The 19,984-nt window shown below is 49.7% G+C and overlaps 1 protein-coding gene across 6 annotated transcripts in view; it reads right to left on the bottom strand.

The window, feature by feature from the left end:
* The window catches only part of IGFN1 (immunoglobulin like and fibronectin type III domain containing 1), a 41,274-nt gene extending 23,720 nt beyond the window's left edge, over positions 1-17,554 (bottom strand). For 4 of the 6 annotated variants that reach the window (XM_051808478.1, XM_051808481.1, XM_051808480.1 and 1 more), the window contains exons 1-9: positions 17,311-17,554; positions 12,056-12,190; positions 6,466-6,528; positions 5,853-5,975; positions 3,425-3,564; positions 2,694-2,793; positions 1,883-1,930; positions 1,132-1,177; positions 284-458 (exon numbers count right to left, since the gene is read on the bottom strand). In XM_051808478.1, the coding sequence (XP_051664438.1) occupies positions 284-458; positions 1,132-1,177; positions 1,883-1,930; positions 2,694-2,793; positions 3,425-3,564; positions 5,853-5,975; positions 6,466-6,478 (645 nt within the window). In that variant the 5' untranslated portion in view covers positions 6,479-6,528; positions 12,056-12,190; positions 17,311-17,554. Of the gene's footprint in view, positions 1-283; positions 459-1,131; positions 1,178-1,882; positions 1,931-2,693; positions 2,794-3,424; positions 3,565-5,852; positions 5,976-6,465; positions 6,529-12,055; positions 12,191-12,309; positions 12,381-17,310 lie in introns of those variants that run through there. The other 2 variants (XM_051808484.1, XM_051808479.1) reach the window with 2 other exon arrangements.
* Between the last annotated feature and the right edge of the window lie 2,430 nt (positions 17,555-19,984).

Here is a 19,984-nt window from a genome sequence, read left to right as displayed (position 1 = left end):
TCTTGAGCATATAACTTTTCAGTTTGGGGTCCAAATTCTCATCAGAGGCAGCTGAACCTCCCTGTGGTCAGTGTCTCCTAAAATCTATGAACTGGATTTCAAAAGAGTCATCAGCATTTTCATCTGCAGGAGTAAAATTAGACTTCTTTAAACATTGTCATAAATCACTCTCTCATCCAGTAAGATTTTCATCTACAAAGCAATTTAAGAAGATTTAGCCTGTTGCCAGAAGCTACTGAGGACTCTGCTGTTTGTTAAAAATCAGTGGTTTCAGTTTATTTACCTCATCTTGTTCACTCTCTGTGTCCTTCCTCAGCTCCTGCAGCTTCCTCAGCATCCCACGGAAGTCGACAATTCCATATTTAATGCAGATTTTCTCGTAGTCTCTCCTGTCTGCGTGGAGCAGCAGCTGCCACACGGCCTCTTTGTCCAGGGGTTTGGGTTTTGGTGCTACAACCCTTGGAACCAGGGGGAGGAAAAAAGAAAAATCTAGACATTTTGACAGACAACAAAACATCTCGTTTTCTTTTCTATACTTGATTCTCTTTCATCTCTCTCCATCATTTCTGTGGTTCACTGGGCCCTGGAGGTGCAGGAAAGAAGGGGGCTCCTCCAGAAGAGGTTTCCTGAATTCCATGAATTAGTGATGACAGGGAACAACTGTCGACACTGTTCCATTATCAGCAGAGTCACTGGCACGGTTTGGAACCAGGGTTCTGCACAGGCCAGAGATGGTTCCCAGCAGCAATCCTGGGAGGTTCCCAGCTGGGAAGGGAAGGGGCTGTGCCATGTACACTGGCCAGGGAGCCAGGGCTCACCCTGATCATCCAGAGCCACCAGGACAGGAAGATTTGCCCCTTGGCCAGGAAGTTACTTGTGAGCTGAACATGGGAGAGCAGAGGAACATCTTTCCAGCCAGAGTCTGCAGAGGGACATTCCTCCCAAAGGAGGTGGGTGCCTTGTGTTATCTCAGCCTCACAGGCAGGGCTGAGCTGTCCTGGGTGTCCTGTACAGGGAGGTCTCACCACAACTTTGGAAACAAGAGGTGTTGCCCTGCAGGTCTGTGAAGTTGTCCCCTGTCCCCAACAAGCTTCCAGAAGTGGGACAGTGGCCCTCACTGCGGAGACTCACCTCTTCCTCAGCAGCTTCTTGGAGTCCTGGAGTGTCTTCTTCAGCTCTGTTAGAGGGGTGGAGGGAAACAACAAACCTTCAGACACCCAGCACTGTAAAATCCATCCCCAAAGAGAAGATGATGCAAACCAACCCCTGACAACAGCCCTCCCTACTGGGCTCTGGGGATTTGTCTCACATTTACAAACTGTGGTGAAACTTGGAGTCAGTTCTCACTGCCAGACTCGTCCTTTGAGTGCCAACAATGTTCATTGCTCCCTCAGGGGCTTTCCTCCAGTAACCCACTATTTTCCATATGAACATGTTTGATCCAGCTGTATTTGACATCCCAAAATCCTTCTCTAGCACTAATGATTCTGCAATCACTAATTAGAGCAGCTCAAAGCCATGTTTAACATCATCACTTTACCCAAAGGTAAGGAGCAAGCAGAGATGAGAGAACATCAGAGATTCATTAATCTTTTTCTTACTTTAGTCTTCACAGATTTGGGATAGTAATAATGTGGTAGACAGAGTATTATTAACTATGCCTCCTCTATAATATAATATAATATAATATAATATAATATAATATAATATAATATAATATAATATAATATAATATGATATAATATAATATAATATAATATAATACAATATAATATTATAATATAACATAACACAACATAATATAACATAATATATAATACAATATAATATAATATGATATAATATATAATACAATATAATATAATATATATTTTTCTCTTACCCTCAGCAGCATGAACAGGAACATATTTTGCTTTCTTCTTAAAGCCAACTGATAGTTTATAAGAGAAAACAGAAGGAAAACAAGCCATGAGATGAACAAACAGCAGTAAACCAATGACCCATGAAACTTTTGTATCTGCTCCCAGTGTAAGGGGAAACCCCAGCTGGGATTTCTTTGTCAGTCTGACATTGACTCCCAGGAATCTCCATCTATAAATGTGATATTTCCATTGCAATGGACTCTGTGCTTCCTGGATGCTCCAAACAGAGGAGGAGAACGTTTCTGCCCCATGAATTTGATGGTTTAAGCAAGGGGAGGAAACATTAACACCTTGTTTTGGAGGTGGGGAGCCACGGTGGAAGTGGCCAACTGCAGAGACGTGCCCTCTAAACTTGCTTTAGAGGACACTTCCAACACAGTCCAGCTTCTGCTCAAACAGATTCCAAGAACATCAGTTGTATTTGACCCACAAAATGCCCATTTCTCCCCACTGACTCTGAAGGGAAGCAGGGGACCACAGCTGAAGTGGGATGGACCCCTCCCAAAGGACTGGTTTGTTCAGCAACACAAAGGAAGGGTCGAGCCCAGTCAAACCCAGAGGGACAGGTTTGCATCCAGTGCTGTGACCACAGTTCCACTTCCTTCTCCCTTGCCTCAAAGCTCACAGTGCCACGGAGCCACCAACAGACCTCCAGTCCTCAGGGAGGGGAATAAGAGACCTTCACACTGAGGATGCTCAGACAGAGCCTGGGACACCCACCCCGGGGCAGCCACGGACTGTTTGGGACCTTTGGAGCCCCGTCAGCCCCACCTTGGATGATCCTGAGGCCCACGGAGCAGGAAGCTTCCCCGTACTCATTGACAGCACAGCACCGGTACAAATCACCGTCATCCATCTCCAGCCTGTTGATCTGCAAAAGGAGAACACGGGAATTGCTCACTCCCAGCACTGGGGGTCAGTTCACACCTCAGTCCTGACAAAGCAAAAAGGAGAACACGGGAATTGCTCACTCCCAGCACTGGGGGTCAGTTCACACCTCAGTCCTGACAAAGCAGCCACTCAAAGGCAGCTCAGAGCTCTCTTCTGTTCCCAGAAGGGCTCTTAAAAGCTTTGTTTGCTTATCTTTGTGTTGTCTCAGAGCTGGGGACGTGTAGAATCACAGAATATCCTGGGCTGGAAGGGACCCACAGGGATCATTGAATCCAACCCCCAGCCCTGCACAGGACCATCCCCAACAATCCCACCCTGTCCCTCAGAGTGTTGTCCAAACCCTCCTGGAGCTCTGGCAGCCTTGGGGCTGTGCCCACTGCCCTGGGGAGCCTGGGCAGTGCCCAAACAGCCTCTGGGGGAAGAACCTTTGCCTGAGATCCAACCTGAGCCTGCCCTGACACAGCTCCAGCCATTCCCTGGCTGCTGTCCCTGTTCCCCCCAGAGCAGAGCTCAGTCCCTGCCCCTCCTCTGCCCCTCAGCCCATTGCAGGTTTTTCCTTCCCATTTCTCTCTCAAGTTCCACAAGTCCTTTCTGGAATATTTGATCTTTACCTGCAGAATGAATTCATTTGTAGCACTATTGAAGGACATTTCATACTTGGCAGGATCATCCATCCCTTTTCGTGTACGTGACCATTTCACCTCTGGGGTTGGGACACCTTTGACCACAGCTCTGAAAATGGCATTTTTACCTTTGAAAAGAGGCAAGAAATTAGTTAAGACAGTCTTGAACATGAACAGTCTTGAACTCTCATGCCAGGCCCCTTGTGCTATCAATAGACTCATCTCCAGAGTGAGCCACCATCTGTTGTTTTGGGCAGAAACATTCTTCAAAAATAATGATGGTTTTTATTTTGCACATCAGTAATTCAGGGTTTGCCTCTATTCAATCATAAAAGGCCTTTAAAATGTGGTGTTACTGTGCCAGATGTGGCTGTTGACATCTCTGACTATCTCTGGAGCCCTACAGCGAGTTCAGCCTTGACCTGCTTTGGGCAGCTTGTGCCACTGCCTGACAGCCAGGAAACACCCGAATCTATTCTCTTCAAACATCTATTCCCTATAAAATCCCAGTGCTCCTCCACTCTTTCAGACTACAGTGCCTTGTCTGCTGACCTGGCACCACCCTGCACCCCAACCACCCCCGACTCTGCTCTGTGAGAAGGCAGGGAAGGGAGGAGGGGATGGGCTTCGGCTCCTTCATCTCTGCTCCCCTCAAACCTGGGTTTTCTGAGTGCACAGACACCTCCAACAGCTTTCCCACTGCCTGCTACAGACCTCTGCTTCCAAAAGGCTTCAAAAACATGGGAAACACTGGGAAACAACGAGTCAGAGAAGTGACTTGTGGTGAAGTGGAATAGAAGTGGAGGTGAGTTATCCACGGACGAAGAAATGATTGTTGTCTTTCTTGTGCAATAGTTTTGGTCTTCAGGTGCCAATACTGTTAAAAATTCTCCCCAGGAAGCCTTGCAATGTTTCCCACACCCTTCTGCAGTCACCACCACCAACGACTTCTTTTATGGAACAACAGATTCTTATCAAAAGGCGTTTTCCAACCTTTGAGATCAGAGCACTATTGTTAAAGCCTGATTCCAATTTATTGTCCCCATGTCACATTTTAGCCATTTTGGCTGCACTTTTGCTCGTCATCTGCCACAGGCCACAGCTGCACAGCCAAGGGAATCAGCTCCTACATGCACTGAAAACAATGGGGGGATGATGATGTAAATAAAGACACTCCTGGTGCCTCTGCACAGAATTCGGGTTACAGTGACCAACCCAAATGCACAAACATTCTGTACAGGAACCATGAGAAACCTGCTGCAAATGAAATAACTGGGAAAATTCAGACAGGTGAAAATTCAGACAGGTGAAAATTTAGTCAGGGGCCTTGGTTCATTCCTGAAACTTAAAGGTGGAGGAGGAGGAGAGGGGAGGTTCCACTAGAGGCCACTGTGCTCCTTCATAAAACCTCAATGGCTCGTGAAAATCAACAGATGGGTGAGAAACACTGAATCCACAGGTCAGTATTGGGAGGAAAGAGGAGCTACAGGATCTCCTCAGGCCATTCCACTCCAAATAAATATAAATATATATTTTATATATATATATATATATATATATATATGTCTCTGCAAGTGCAGAGAGACCACTGGGAGGCTTTTCATTGATGTTTGGTCTTGACTCATCAGCTGCTTTCCCTGTGCAAGATCCACGTTGCTCCTTAAAAAATAAATGGAATCATAGAACCACGGAATGGTTTGGGACATCAAAGCTCATCCCATTCCACCTTCTGCCATGGGCAGGGACACCTTCCACTAGCCCAGGTTGCTCCAAGCCCCATCCAGCCCGGCCTTGGACCCTTCCAGGGATGGGGCAGCCACAGCTCCTCTGGGTAACCTGTGCCAGGGCCTCCTCACCCTCCCAGGGGAGAATTCCTCCCCAGTATCCCACCTAACCCTGCCCTCTGGCAGTGGGAAGCCTTTGCCTCTTGTCCTGTCACTCCAAGCCTTATCCAGCCCTCTTGGAGCCCCTTTAGGCATGGGAAAGCTGCTGTAGCCAAAACAGCACCTGCAGGCAGAATATCTTACTTTAAAAAGCAGTTAATTTTAGTGCTGAACACTCATAATACAAGTTAGTTCAACAGGAAAAAAAAAACCAAACAAAACACCAAATTTTTCAACGTGCTTCATCTTTTGCTGCCAAATACTTACTTTGAGAGCTTCCTGCAGAATTCACAGGATTTGTTGCCCACTTTAGGAGCCAGATTTTGGTCTTGCACATGCAAGGAGTCCTCTGTCAGTACTGATGGCATTTTCACCAGTGTAACAAAGACTTTGGCCACACAACACTTTTTTTCTGGTCATGCCAAACCACTTTAGAAACTACTTTGATTTAATTACGATAATTGTTCCATGCTGGTGAGAGGTGGAGTCAAGCCTCCAGGTCTGTGGCTTTGCCTGTCTTTCAAGAATCTCACCTTCCTGCAGGGTCAGGGTGACAGGTTTCCTCTCAAAGTCAGGTGTACTGCATCCTTTTGGAACATCATTCACAAACTGGGTGATGAGAACCCCTGGGATAGCAGATTTCTTGGAGGTTTTTACTAGAAAGGCAAGAAAAAATACATTTAATTCGCATCACATTTTTCCTTCAGGAACAATCTCTCAGCTTGCAGAGAAGCAGCTGCTCCTGCCCAGCTCCTCTTGGACTATGAAGATCCCCCCTGTTCCAGTCCCATGGGCTGTGAGGTGTGTCCTGAGGCTGGAGCATCGAGGTCTTGGCTTTGGAAAACCAGTGGCCAAGTGGGAAAATCTGCAAGGAAGATCCCAGTGCAGGGCCCCCTCGGGTCCCAGCTCTAGGGGTGGTTGGCACAGGGGAAAGCTTTGCATCATTGTCCCAAATAACACTTCCAAACCCGGCAGGACAAAGCCCCTCTTGCCAAGGTCAGCAGCACCCGAGGGGTCAGTGCCTGGTGTCCCTCCTTGAGGAGGGGGGACAGACACCCCCAGACCAGACAGATACCCCCAGACCAGCCAAGCAAGCTGGGGTCATTCCCAGGGTATCACAGGGAGTTCCCAGAGCTGTTCTCTCACCTGGCTGGGTCATGGTGCCCTGCTCAGCTTTCTGGGATCACCACAAACAGGTCGGGGGTTTTCCTGGGAAAAAGGACAAATCACTGCATTATTCACAGTTCACAAGGGAAAGGACAGACCTTGACACTGCTCCCTTCACTGGCCCAGTTTGCCCTTCCTCACTCCCAGCCAGGCTGAGACAGAGCTGCCAATCGACGTGTCCTCTCAGGACACATCCCAGCACGGTTCTGAACCAGCCCAAACTGGGCAGGAGAACGACTGGAAGGGCTGAGTGGGAAATGCACACATCCAACAGCATCCCTCTGCCACCCCTTCCCTGCCCATGGCACCTGGCTCTCCTCCAAACACCTCCTCTCGTGTTTCAGGCAAATATTACATCACATGGCACTCACATGGGGAGTTCTGATGGATGGCGAGAGCAGTTGCCGAGAAGAAAGCCACAGACATGGATGTCTAAACTGGGGCATGAAGCAGAAGCACATCCTGATCTAAATTAGCTTGTTTAAATTAGCAACAGACCCGAGAGCAGAGCAGAAGACTTTAGAAGGAAATGGTGAAGTGTGAGCTGGGAATTAAGCAGTTATTGTCATGGATCACTCGTGTGACCTTCTGCCAGAGGCGTCTCTTTCCTTGTACTTTAAACTGGACAATGTGTAATGTAACACATCCCTGTCCTGAAGGCAAACTGGGAAGGCAGATCCCTTGTCACATGAGAGATGCTCACAAACTCTAGAGTTACTGCAGCTCTGCAAGAGCAGTTGGATTGGATTCCCCCGTGGGATCGATGCTGCTCCCTGTTTACCCTCTGCACTCCTTCAGTCAGGAGAGGCACACAGGAACATGCAGCTTCCATCAGTTTTAAAAGGCATGGGGACTTTGGGAGCACACCTACGTCAGGCCTTCGTCCAGCTGAGAAGTGTCACAGGCACGTGGTGAAAACCCAGAGTATGACCCCAACACCTCCCGCTCCACACCCAGCTCGGAGCTGCATCACCTGGGGGAAACCTGCTTTCAGCCAAAGGTAAAACAATTAATAAATAAAAATAATTTGTGCTGTGTGCCTCATAGACAGGCCAAAGAAAGTATCACTCACAGTACTTCTGTGTCGAATTCTGAACCAAAATTTGATTTTCCATTACTCAGCGGCTGCAAAGAGCCACAGGCACCTCCCCACAACAACTCACTGGCTCCACTGTTGCCTTAAAATAAAGTCTTATTTTGGGTCTCTGCACGCTACACAGATCTCATCAGTAATTAATATCACTCCTGAGACTCACTGACCTCAGTGGAAATGCACTGAGACAACAGACATGGGAGATGATCCCGGGGCTGTGTGAGCACCAGCCAGGTCATCCCCTCTCCCTGTCCCTCCCTGCCCTGCTGTGAGTGATTCCTGCTCTCCCCATGAGCACCAGCCAGGTCATCCCCTCTCCCTGTCCCTCCCTGCCCTGCTGTGGGTGACTCCTGCTCTCCCCACCACCACAGGAGTTCCACATCTCACTTGGGTGCCGCTGTTTTGGCAGTTCCTCCTGCAAACCCTTGTAAACAGGGTTTTACAGTGACCTCTGTCAACCTTTGGAAGATGTTTCAGAACTTGCAAATGAAGGTAAGGAGCAGCTCGTGTCAGGGGAAAGACACAAAACCGAAAGGAAAGGAAGCTGATTCCAGGGCACCCTGCCCTGCCCCGGGCAGAGCTTTGCACAGTGAATGGCTGAGATTTTGAGAGGCTCTTGATCACCCTCTTCTGATGGATTTAATTTGTCCTCCCAGCAAATATAATCCCCTATTGCCTCTTGTATCTCCCTTGTCACCTAAACATGTCACCACTCCTGGGGCTGGAATGCCTGGTGCTTACAACGTTCACCAAGCAGGATTACCTGACACCAGCCTGCAGCAGCTTTCACTAAGCTCTATTTATGTTGTACTTACATGCATTCTTTGCTACTCCCAACTTCTTCCCCTCCCCACCAGGCAATGGTGAGAAGCATCAACACTGAAACATGAACATGGTCCAAACTCTCAGGTCCAAAGCCATCAAGAATCTTATTACTATTTTAAATGACCAAATGTTTCAAGCCAAACTGTTGTTCTCAGCCATGTGGGACCGTGGGTATATGTAAACATAGTTCAAACCAATTGAGAAATGGCCACGTTCAAATCTAGTTTTGTAAAAAGCCCAAATATTAACAATATTTGTACACAGGCTCCATGTCTGCATCTCCCAGTGCACAACATGCACTACGTGCACTATGGATAAACTGCTGAGTTTACAGGGTCTTAAATATTTCAGAAATTCACTTGGATTAAAGATAAGCTGCTGTGAGTCCTTAAACTGCTGTGAATTGCTGACTTCTGGAGAATGAGAACGAAGCATGTTAATGCCACACATTGATTGCACAGTTAAAATAACAGTGCCAGGGCATGCAAGGGAACATTCCTTCAGTGTAATTAATCCAGCCACATCACATTTTCTGGTGTCTTGTGTGTGAAATAAGGACCAGAAAATAACACACTGGTTGGCATGGACTCATCAAACCCTGCCCTTCTCACTTTTAAAATTTCTACTCCCCTGTTACATGAATGCCCATGTCTGTGCTTTGACTCCAGTTCAATCCAGAAAAAGAAATCACAGGATTTTTAGAACGAGACAGCAAAAACGGTCACAGTGTCATGTCTTCACTCAGAGGTGTCTGAAACTTCGGTGCCCACATCAGGATGACTTGTTCAGTGGAGGCAAGGAAATGCTTCCAAGAGGGAATCTCTCCTCCCCAGGGGAGTGCTGTGGACCAACACCCCCAGCACAACAGGGAGACACTGGAAGGAGCTCAACACCCTCACTCCTCTGGAAAACACAGCAGTGTTGTGCATTAGCCAATCCAAGCCTTGGCCATTCCCCATCCCAGGTGGAATTCCGTGCAGCTGCACAGACACCCCCTCTGGAGATGTGGCAAAGCCAGAGCTAGCCCTTGGCTACCAGCAATATCTAATGTACCAAAATAAGCCAGCCTGCCCCTCAGCCTGTCTGTCCCTCAGTCTGGATGAGCAGAGCAGGAGCCCTGTCCCCAGAGCCTGACTGGACACAGTGCTGGGGCCATAAATCAGCCGAGTTCAGAAGCAGAACATTTGGGAGTCACAGGATTTGTAGGTGCTGGTGGTGTCACAAGGAGTTATTTATGGGGTTCAGACGGTGGAATACACAGACAAGATGTGACATAATTGCTGGCAGGGGTTGGTGAGCAAAATTAGCCAAACCTGTGGGGAAGTGTTGGGCAATGGGAGGTTCACAGGGAGGTGGGTCCAGAGGCCCTGCACAAGCACAGCACGTGGGGGGGACAAAGCCATGGACACAGGCTTAAATTAGCATTATTAATAAAGGAATCAGCAACAGATGCAGCATTCTATTGCATAGGAGCACAGAATCATAAAATCAGAGAATCCCCTGAGCTGGAAGAGACCCTAAGGATCATCCAGTCCAACCCCTGGCCCTGCACAGGACACCCCAACAATCCCACCCTGTCCAAACCCTCCTGGAGCTCTGGCAGCCTTGGGGCTGTGCCCACTGCTCTGGGGAGCCTGTTCAGAGCTGACCACCCTCTGGGGGAAGAACCTTTTCCTGAGATCCAGCCCAAACCTCCTCTGACCTCCTTTTCTCTTTGTATCTCTCTTTGAATTTCTCTTCGAAATTCATAAAAATCAAGGCAGTCCTAACACAGCAAACCTTCTAACCAAAATACCAAACTGTTGTGTGCTTAGTCCCAAATTCCAGATGTGCTTTACCCCAGAGACCCAGGTACTCACTGAGAAGAAGGATCTCTCACCTAAAATTTCTCTTTTAGCTTTGGGTGGGCTTTCTGTGTTTATTTGTTAACCTGAAGCAATCTTTTGAGCTTGTCTCCCCACTGCACATTTCTACAGGACAATCTCCAAGCCCTTGGTTAGAACCACAGGATTGAAGACCAGTAACTGCAGAAGTGCAGCTTCATGCAAAGTTCTGAGCAGGTCACAGAGGGGGAACGTCACGAGCTCCCCAGTGATGAATGGAGGTGTTGTGCAGAGTGAGGAGGAATGCCCAAGGATCAGATTTTGTGTGACTTATCCCCTCAGTAAATCTATACTCCCCCTGATCTTCTCCTCTGCCTCAGGGATTACAAACACAACGTAAGTGGTTGCTCCTTCTGCCCCTGATCCCTGTACACAAACACCAGACACTCTGCCCCCGTTTATTTAGCACAGTGGCACTGAGGCCAAAGGCCAAGAGGCAACACACACCAGCTGTATTTTCTAAGGGTGAGCAGGACAATGAATTCACCCCCCTTTGGTGAAGCAGGTCAGGCTGTCCCCTCCCATGTCCACAACACCTCCAGAAATTCTTTTGTAACACAGACAGGCACTTTCACACAGTCAACAGATCAAAAGCAAGTGTCACAGGGCATCTACAACAGAGTCCTACTGCCAGGAAGGAAAAATAACATATCCTAACTTACTGTCCAAAGAAATGATGAGCCCAAGATAAAAACCTTTAGGAACCTCAGTGTACCTGTGCCACAAATGCAGTGTCAGCTCCATGGGACAGGTACAGGAGATCCTCAACAGCCTGTCATCTTCCTTGGGAAATCAGTGGGTGCTACAGGAGCCCAGGGATACAGGAGCCCAACCCTACAGGACCCAACCCTACAAGACCCACCTTATAGGAGCCCAACCCTACAGGACCCAACCCTACAGGACCCACCCTATCGGAGCCCAACCCTACAGGACCCCAACCTTACAGGATCCCAATGCTACAGGAGCCCAGTCCTATAGGAGCCCAACCCTATAGGACCCCAACCTTACAGGACCCCAACCCTACAGGACCCCACCCTACAGGATCCCAATGCTACAGGAGCCCAGTCCTATAGGAGCCCAACCTTACAGGACCCACCCTATAGGAGCCCAACCCTACAGGAGCCCAACCCTACAGGACCCACCCTATAGGAGCCCAACCCTACAGGAGCCCAACCCTACAGGACCCACCCTATAGGAGCCCAACCCTACAGGACCCCAACCCTACAGGACCCACCCTACAGGACCCCAACCCTACAGGATCCCAATGCTACAGGACCCACCCTATAGGAGCCCAACCCTACAGGAGCCCAACCCTACAGGACCCACCCTACAGGACCCCAACCCTACAGGACCCCAACCCTACAGGACCCCACCCTACAGGATCCCAATGCTACAGGAGCCCAGTCCTATAGGAGCCCAACCCTACAGGAGCCCAACCCTACAGGACCCCACCCTACAGGAGCCCAACCCTACAGGACCCACCCTATAGGGGCCCAACCCTACAGGACCCACCCTATAGGAGCCCAACCCTACAGGAGCCCAACCCTACAGGACCCCACCCTACAGGACCCCACCCTAGAGGACCCCAACCCTACAGGAGCCCAACCCCACAGGACCCAACCCTACAGGATCCCACTTCTCCCATAACATTCACAACCATTTTCAGACCTCCTGCAGAGTCCCCCATGACAGTGAGGGTGGCCCTTCGTGCCCCCAGCTCTGCACCAGCCCCACACGAACCCCGGCGGTGACACGACCATCTCGTTACCTTACGGGTTCTGGGATGGCCCTGCTCGAGGTCGCTGCTGTGTCTCCCGGGACCGTGGTGGCTCCGTGTGGTGCCTCAGAGCGCAGAGCTCCTCATCGCTGCCCCGCGGGCCCCTGGCCACAGGTATTTAGAGATCTGCAGGAGACAAGACACGCCCCTCATCAGCCCCTTGCAAATGTCACCAAATGGCAACAGAAATTCTTGTCCCTCTCCACCGTCCCAGAGCTCAGACCGCGCTCAGGAGCTGCTGATACCTCCAGGATGTCCCCACGCTGTGCTGTGGGCACTTGTGGGGGGCTCCTTATAGCCCCACACAGCCCCGGCCCAGGGGACGTGCCGTGGAACCCGGAGCCTTTGGCACGGCACGGACACGGCACGGGGCCAGCCCGGCCAGACGCGACCATCAGTCAGGGCAAGGTTGGAGCTCCAAAGGCAACACCTTGTGCCTCAAAAAAGGACAAACACTGGTGCAGATCCAAGGAAGGACGAGCTGCACACGCAGTTCTGTTGGACGCGCCACGAGTTCTCAGGAGATCCCATAATCCCTCAGCAGAGAAGTAAAACCAGTGGATTACTGCATTTGTGTTTGGGCCAGCCATGCCTGGGCTTGGCCTTCACCAGTAGAGCCTCTCAGTTTGTGCTGTTCCAAGAGGTCTGAAAGAAATCCAGTTGCTCCTGGAGGATCTTTGTTGCTGCAGCCCAAAGACACCTCGATGTGCCATTTTGGCTTCCAACACAGCCACAGCCTGATCCCTTTCCCGAGAGCAGCCACTTCTTCCACCAGTGGAAGGTTCCCCGCCCAGGGTAGAAGGGTTGGAACCAGATGGTCTTTAAGGTCCCTTCCAACCCAAACCATCCTGTGATTCCCATGGACAGGTTTACTCTGGAAGTGCGAGTGCAGCACGTTGTGCCCCCAAATCTCTTGCTACCAGTCTGCCTTTGCAGCTTGTAAACCTTCCTTCCTCTCCTCAGGAAGCTCCCCTGGAAGTAAAGGGACCTCTGTTTGGTTCCTGACTATCAAGTGGTGGCCAGTCTGGGGCTGAAGGCTCTCTTCTCCCAGCAGCACCACATGCTGGGAGCAAAACCCACTCGGTCTGAAGTCTACTTTCGTTCACTTCTGGCTGAGAGCATCCAACCATTGTTTTTAACTTGGATTGTGTGAATATATTCATATTAAATCCTCGTGCTCAGCTCAGGGAGGAAGGGCTGGCTCCAGAGCAGTATTTTTACTGTGGTGGCCATGGTTCACATGATGTCTGGGCTGGCAGAACCAGAACAAGGTTTTCCTCTGGTTTTCTACCAGGAGGTGACAATTCTAAAATCTGAGGTTAGCGGCGAAGGGAACATACAGAAAAACCTTGGTCCTACAGCTAAGACTCATGTTAGATGGGATGAAGACAGAATAACCTCAGAGAGCACCATTTCCACTGGTCTTAGAAAAAAGATTCTCAATCAGGTCTCAAAAACTTCTCCCTTGCTGGTCTGGGAACCATCATTTCAAGCCACAATTTAAAAGATAAATGTGAAAATGAAATTCTGGGGTAATTTTCTTCATTCCTTCTTTCTTTTTGACTGTTACTGCTGGTGACAGTGTTTCTACCTTCCCAGTTCCTAAGCAAACCATGTCAATCTTAGCCCACGCCTGGGCTGAGATCCTTCAGTCCCACATCCCCTGGGACATTTGCAGTGATACAAAAGTAAAAGCAATTCCAAACAATCTGAAAGTCAATGAGCCCAGAAAATCGGACAACAAGGATTTGGAAAATCCGGACTGCTGCTGGAAAATCCTCTCAGCAGCAGACACTGTTTTCCAGCAGTGTCCCAGTGGGATTCCCACAGAACCCTCCTCCCCCTGCTCTGGCCGATGACCATCCCAAGGGGGCCTCCTTAGGCTTTGCTCTTACTGGTCCAGGACAGCAGTTTGTTGCTTTGTTGGTTGTTTGCTGTAGCCTTAAAATTAAAAAACCAGTTGCTAGACAAGTCCCTAAAGACGGTAACACCTGGTGAAGGCCACGGGAATGGTCCCAGAGGAAACATTTCTTGGCTTCCACTGAAACCTGAATTCAGCTTTCATCAGCTGCAGCAAGAGCAGAGTTATCCCAAAGGGCCTGAGCCACCCAGAGCCACAGGGATTCCTTCTGTTCCTTTTTTCCCTTTCCAGTCATTTGTTCCCCACAGAAAAGTGCCAATGGTTTTTAGTCTCCAATGGCATTTAGGTGTTGGGTTCTGAATAACTGAGGAATTCCTAATAAGACAGACAGTTGAGTCTAGCAAGTACCAGGAGAGCCACCACTCTGCCTGTTCCACTGCAGCCATGAGCCTGATTGGGCTTTGCCTTATTTCCAGAGCTGGTTTTACAGTTTTCTTGGGGGGGAAGGAATGGAGACCTCTCCACAGATGGGCAGATAACTCAAAACCATCTGCGGCAGAGCAAACTCCTCCAAGAGCCTGACCTTCTTCCATTTCACAGCTTGGTTTCCACCCGCCCACCCAAAGCCCTGTTAACCCCTGTGTGCCAGTGGAGGAACAATCCCTGTGTGCCAGTGGAGGAACAATCCCTGTGTGCCAGTGGAGGAGCCACTGGGAACCTGCAGGATGTCCCAGCAAGGCCTGGCACATTCAGCAGTGGCCGCTGCTTTCGCTGCAGAGGGGACACATTTTTCCCTGGAAGAAAGTCTGTTCCACTAAGGAAAGGCAGAGAGGAAGTGGCAAGAGGCAACAGCTGCAGGACAGTTATTTCAGGACTGAATTTAAGAGTCTGATTTAACTGGAAACAAGACTCTTCTAATCTTCTGTTTTCCCTTCCTTGGTACACCAGCACGAAGTCCTCCCTCTCCAACTGGCACAGCCCTTCCTTCAGACTCTTGGCACCCACCACGTGGCTCAGACAGAGCAGGAACTGAAGAAACCAAGGTAGGTTCAAAAAACTGGCTGGATTTTCCAGTTCGTAACCAAATGACCAAGTTCAAAGACTGGTCTTGTATGTGAGTCACTTGGCCAAGCCACAGCACTCCCCTGCAGCGTGGGGTGTCCAGGCAGGCACTGCACTGAGGGTCAAGGGGATGTCAGGGAGGTTTTGGAGCAGAAATATTCAGAGATGTAACGGGTGAAGATGTGCAGAGCTCGGCGTTTCAAGTCTACCTTGATGTAACAGCAATGAGCATCCCACAAACACCAGGCAAGGAAACCCAAAAATCTGTAGTCATTTAAGGAGAGACTTGGGCATGGAAAATGGATTAAAGGTCCAAATTCAGTGAAGATTACCAAGTACCTGCAACTCTACAAGCACCCAACATCCTACCCCGAGTCAGGGGAGTCTGGCAGGGCTGATCACGCTGATCTTGTGCAAGCAAAGGGACATTGTTTGTCCAGCTCAGGCCACGGGCCAGGGGGGTGACACAGCAGCACTTTGGTTTGACCAGGAGGATGCCCTGTACCAGGAATAGTCCCACAATGCATATGGGTGCCACAGTGACTCTTCTGGACTTGTAATATTTGGATTTAAATGAAGCTGAGGTACCAAGTCTGGAGAACGTGCTGCTCCCTTCAGTGGGAGACAGTCAAGCTCAGCCCAGTCCCTCAGCAGCACATCACCCACATCAGACCCTCCAGGAGAAATTAGGGGACCCACTGAGTCTCCAAGCCTTGGTTATTCCCCCCCACACCCACCCAAATGCCAGTGTGCCCCTTTGCCAGCAGTGAGCTGAGGTCTGTCAGCCCTGCCCACACAGAGCCAGGACTGGACCCACTGCAGCTCCTGCTGAGCTGCAACTCAGCAGGAGGAGATTGGAACTGGGGTGAGGATCCAAGAGGCAGCAGTGCTCTGCCTTCACACTGCAGTTCAGCTCCCTCCTTCCCAGAGCACACCGAATTCCTGCTCTTCCCCAGTCCAGGACCAGTTCAAGGTTTGCATCCGTGACTGACCGGAGGGGTTTGGCAGCACGATCCAGGACTGAGATGGAGCCCATAAACCCAACACTCCTGCTTTCCCTGGGGATAGCTGCTCCCAGGACTATCCTTCTTGCATGTTCCCACACCTGTGCTGGCCAGTGCTGGAATTTACTTGCCCTTTTCCACATGGAAAAAACAAGATAGCGGGCAACACACGTTTAATATAAACTCACCGAAGATGTGATTAAACATCAACATGTGACCAGACACTTCCCCCCCTCAGGACTTTCCACCCCGAGACACTGAAGAAAAGCACATTTTAACCCACTCAGAGAGCAAGACATGTCTGTGCCCCTTCCATTTGACCCCATATGGGCACTGGACTTTGCCAAATGTCCTTCTCCGGCTAAAATTAACTGTGTGTGTTGGAACCACTTTGCATGTGCCACCCCTTGGGCAGGCAGAGGGTTAATAAAGCTCAGTGCCTGCAGTAAATAAAAAAAATAACAGAACTTGTGCTATTCAGATGCCACCAGGGATTGAAGTTACGAGGCTGTTTCTCAGTTCCCCTCCCTGCTTCAAACCAGACACAACAAACCCCCCCAGTTCTGGTTTGTTTATTTATTTGCTACCCCAACCTGCCAGTGGCAACAGATGAAAAAAGCCCTGTCCTTGCCTGACGAGCTATTTTAACATTTCATTCCCTGTGTGGGGAAGTTTGACACTGAAATAAATGGTAAGAAATTCTCCCTGGAGCCCCGAGAGGCCCCAGCATGTGCCACCTTCCCACCTTCTGTGTGGGACGCCGGAATTAATTCCAGCACTGTCCTGGTAGTGCCCTGCCTGACCTGTGCCTGCACAGTTAATGCACCATTTCTGGGAATGCTGTCCCATTCCTGCTGAAGGTTGTTAGCTGTCAAACTCTCTCTTCATCCAGTATGAAAATATCAAAATGAAATAGGCGTAATCTAGAGTCAGAAAATTATACTGGCATCCAGCAGAGAAATAACCAAAATCACAGAATCATAGAATCCTGGAATGGTTTGGGTTGGAAAGGACCTTAAAGCTCATTTAGTTCCACCTCCTACCATGGGCAGAGACACCTTTCACCTGACCAGGTTCTCAAAGTCCCATCCAGAAAAAAAGCAAATACAGAAAAAAAAATATAGAAAAAAGGAAATATAGGAAAAAATCAGAAGAGAGGGCATCGCTCTCCTTTTCACCCTGTCCCTCCACAGAGCCTGTCCCCCCTCAGGGTCTGTCCCTCCACCTTTTCTGCCTCGTGAAGGTGATCACAAGGAGCTCAGACCCACCTGGGCTCAGAGCAAACACAGCCCCTGTCTGGAGCAGGTCCCAGCACTCACCTGTCCATGCCACCCGACGTCTGTGCCACCCGACGTCTCTGCCACCCGACGTCTGTGCCACCCGACGTCCCCTCCTGCCCCAGGTGCTGGGGCAGCCGCAGCTCGGCCGGTCCCTGTGCAGGCAGAGCTCGGTGGGGCAGTGCTGGGTCCCCGGAGCCTCCTCAGCTGCTCCCTCCTCTCGCCTTCCCGCGTCCCTTCTCTCCCTGTCCCTCCTCTCCCTGTCCCTTCTCTCCCTGTCCCTTCTCTCCCCGTCCCTCCTCTCCCTGTCCCTCCTGTCCCTGTCCCTTCCCTCCCGGGGGCTGTCTGGCCCTGCCCTGGCCGGTGTCGCCTGTCACAGGGCTGTTAGCCCGCCAGACATCCAGAGGATCTGGTTTTTTATGGGAACCCGGAGCACCTGCCTCCTATTCGTTATTATTTTAGTCCATACCAGTAATGGTGCTGGACAAACTTGAGATGAACAAAATTCTTCAGCATTTCACAGGTCAGTCAGAGTGGAGCTTTTTCTGCGGATTGTGTTTCCTCTTCACAGCGAGTCATTGCAAACTTCGATGCAGCTGAAGGGCTCTGGGTGGTTTAAAGGGTCCCTGATGGACAAGATAAATTGAACTTCAGATAAAAAGTAGGTGACCAAGTACATTTAAAGATGAGGCTTCTCCACATACCTTCCTTTTTCAAAATAACTCTTTGAGTATTAAAGGGGATGGACAGAGCACTTCACAGCACCAGCTCACAGTGTTAATGTGGATTTATCAGCATGGAGAGGCACGAGCCTGCACTCCTGTTACACAGCTGAGAGCAGCCTCTGTCACCTACAATCCTTTGGAATAAAAGGTGTGCAAGGTTCTAACAGGGGATTAGGAACCATTGGGTCAGGCTGGAAATGGAGATCAGACACCTCCAGGCTTGGTTGGCTTGTCAGTAAAGCCTCTCTCTGCTGGGAGACATTTATCCAGAGTCACCTGGAGCTGATGGAGGGAAATCTTGAGGGAAACGAGACAAAGTCCCAAAATCAAAGACCCAGGGCAGGGGATGAAAAGGTTACAGACACAGTTCCCTCAGCTGGCAGAGAGCGGTGGGTACCCACGGAGCACCCAGAGCTCTCCTTGCTCCCACCCCTCCCCAGGTCTGCAGGCTGCAGACATTCCTGGTGTTCCCTGGCCTGCGTTCCTCACTCAGGGAAGGTCCCAGCTCGGGGCAGGATGGCAGCCACACTCTGCCATTTCAAAGGCAAGCCCAGGCAGCCCTGTGAGTTAGACGTGAGCACATCAGGGGTTCTACAAAGCAGATCAGGATAAAGCTCAGCCTTATCTATCTTGTCCTCTCCAAGGAAGCAAAAGTGCCTGTGGGAGAGGCTGGACATGAAGCTCTCCAAGCACTGGAAGGTGGGCAAACCCTGCAGCCCCAGGGATGTGACCTGGCCTGGAATCACAGCACCCAGTCCAGCCTCATCCAACAGGACAGGCCAGAACCTAAAGCAAACATAATTTTCAAAGGTTTGGCTTCTAAGCAGTTGAAAGTAAATTCCCACACACCAGGCAAGGGGCCTGTTGCCCCCCTGCATAAAACTACCTCTGGTGCCCCACGCCTTGGAAAGCAACTAATGACATGAAGGCACAACAAAGGCAGGAAGAGGAACCGGTGGGAGGAGAGCAGGTTTGCCTGTACTTTTAATGGACTTTCCAAATGGGAATATCATTCCCTAGCTCTCACTTTAGATCAACCAGAGTTTGAGTTTGGATTCTCAGTGCCTTGACATCACAGAGGTCAACTGAGGATTTCCTACCTTGCCCTTCAATAGCTAAACATCCTCCCTGTCAAAGAGAGAGTCTGAGCTGCCACACAACCTGCTGAGCTTGTGCTGTGACAGATTCAAGCTAAAAAGTGCAGGTGACATATCCAAAGAATCACATTTACACATCTTTAAGCACATTTACAGTCACCAAACCACAGAAGGTCTGCAGAAGAGAAAACCCATCTTCTGCCTCAAAAAGCAGAGAGGTACTGGCAATTCAGGAGATGCTGAAATCAGTCTGATAGACTTGAAATTATGTGCCAGTTACCAGAGCTCAGCGACCCAAAGGGCAGCCTTATGTAATGTGCTTTACTTAGCAATCCTCTGACATAGGCCTTCCCAATAAACCAGCTCAAGGATTTGTAAGGCTGGGCATTCCCTTCCCTTTGACAGCCTCATAAAGATTATTTCCTATCAGCCATGTGAGAGACTCTGCTGGAAACCCACCAAACACTGCATCTGAGCTGACCTGGGGATGTCAGAGTCCAATTCTAATTTCATCCCAAATTAGCAGGTGGTTATTGGTTGTCTCGAAATGGCATTTGTCAGGAATGAAAATTCTTTGCCAAAATAAGCCATTCAGCATTATTTATGACACAGGCAGATTTTGTTACTCTCCCTCAGGGTATTATCCTAAAACACTGACAGCTCAGCCAGCCCTGGCCCTCTCCCCTTTCGTGTTTGTAACCCAGCCATTGAATTGTGTGCTAGGGATTGTACTGAGGGCATGAAACCTTCTCACTTCTAATTCAAATGAGGATAAAACACAGAAATGACCCATTTTAACTCTGAGAACCCTGAACCTTTGCTGTGACAAAGGCAAATCCCTTCTGTGCTCACCTCAGTCTCTGTGCTCGAGCAGTGTGGGGTCCCAGAGAGTTG

The sequence above is a fragment of the Manacus candei genome, unplaced genomic scaffold, assembly GCF_025592945.1.
Source record: "Manacus candei isolate 608988 ecotype Guabito, Panama unplaced genomic scaffold, ASM2559294v1 h1tg000073l, whole genome shotgun sequence".
In the NCBI taxonomy this organism is placed as follows: domain Eukaryota; kingdom Metazoa; phylum Chordata; class Aves; order Passeriformes; family Pipridae; genus Manacus; species Manacus candei.
Note: the sequence above shows the minus strand (reverse complement) of the source record. Positions and strands in the feature narration are given on the sequence as shown.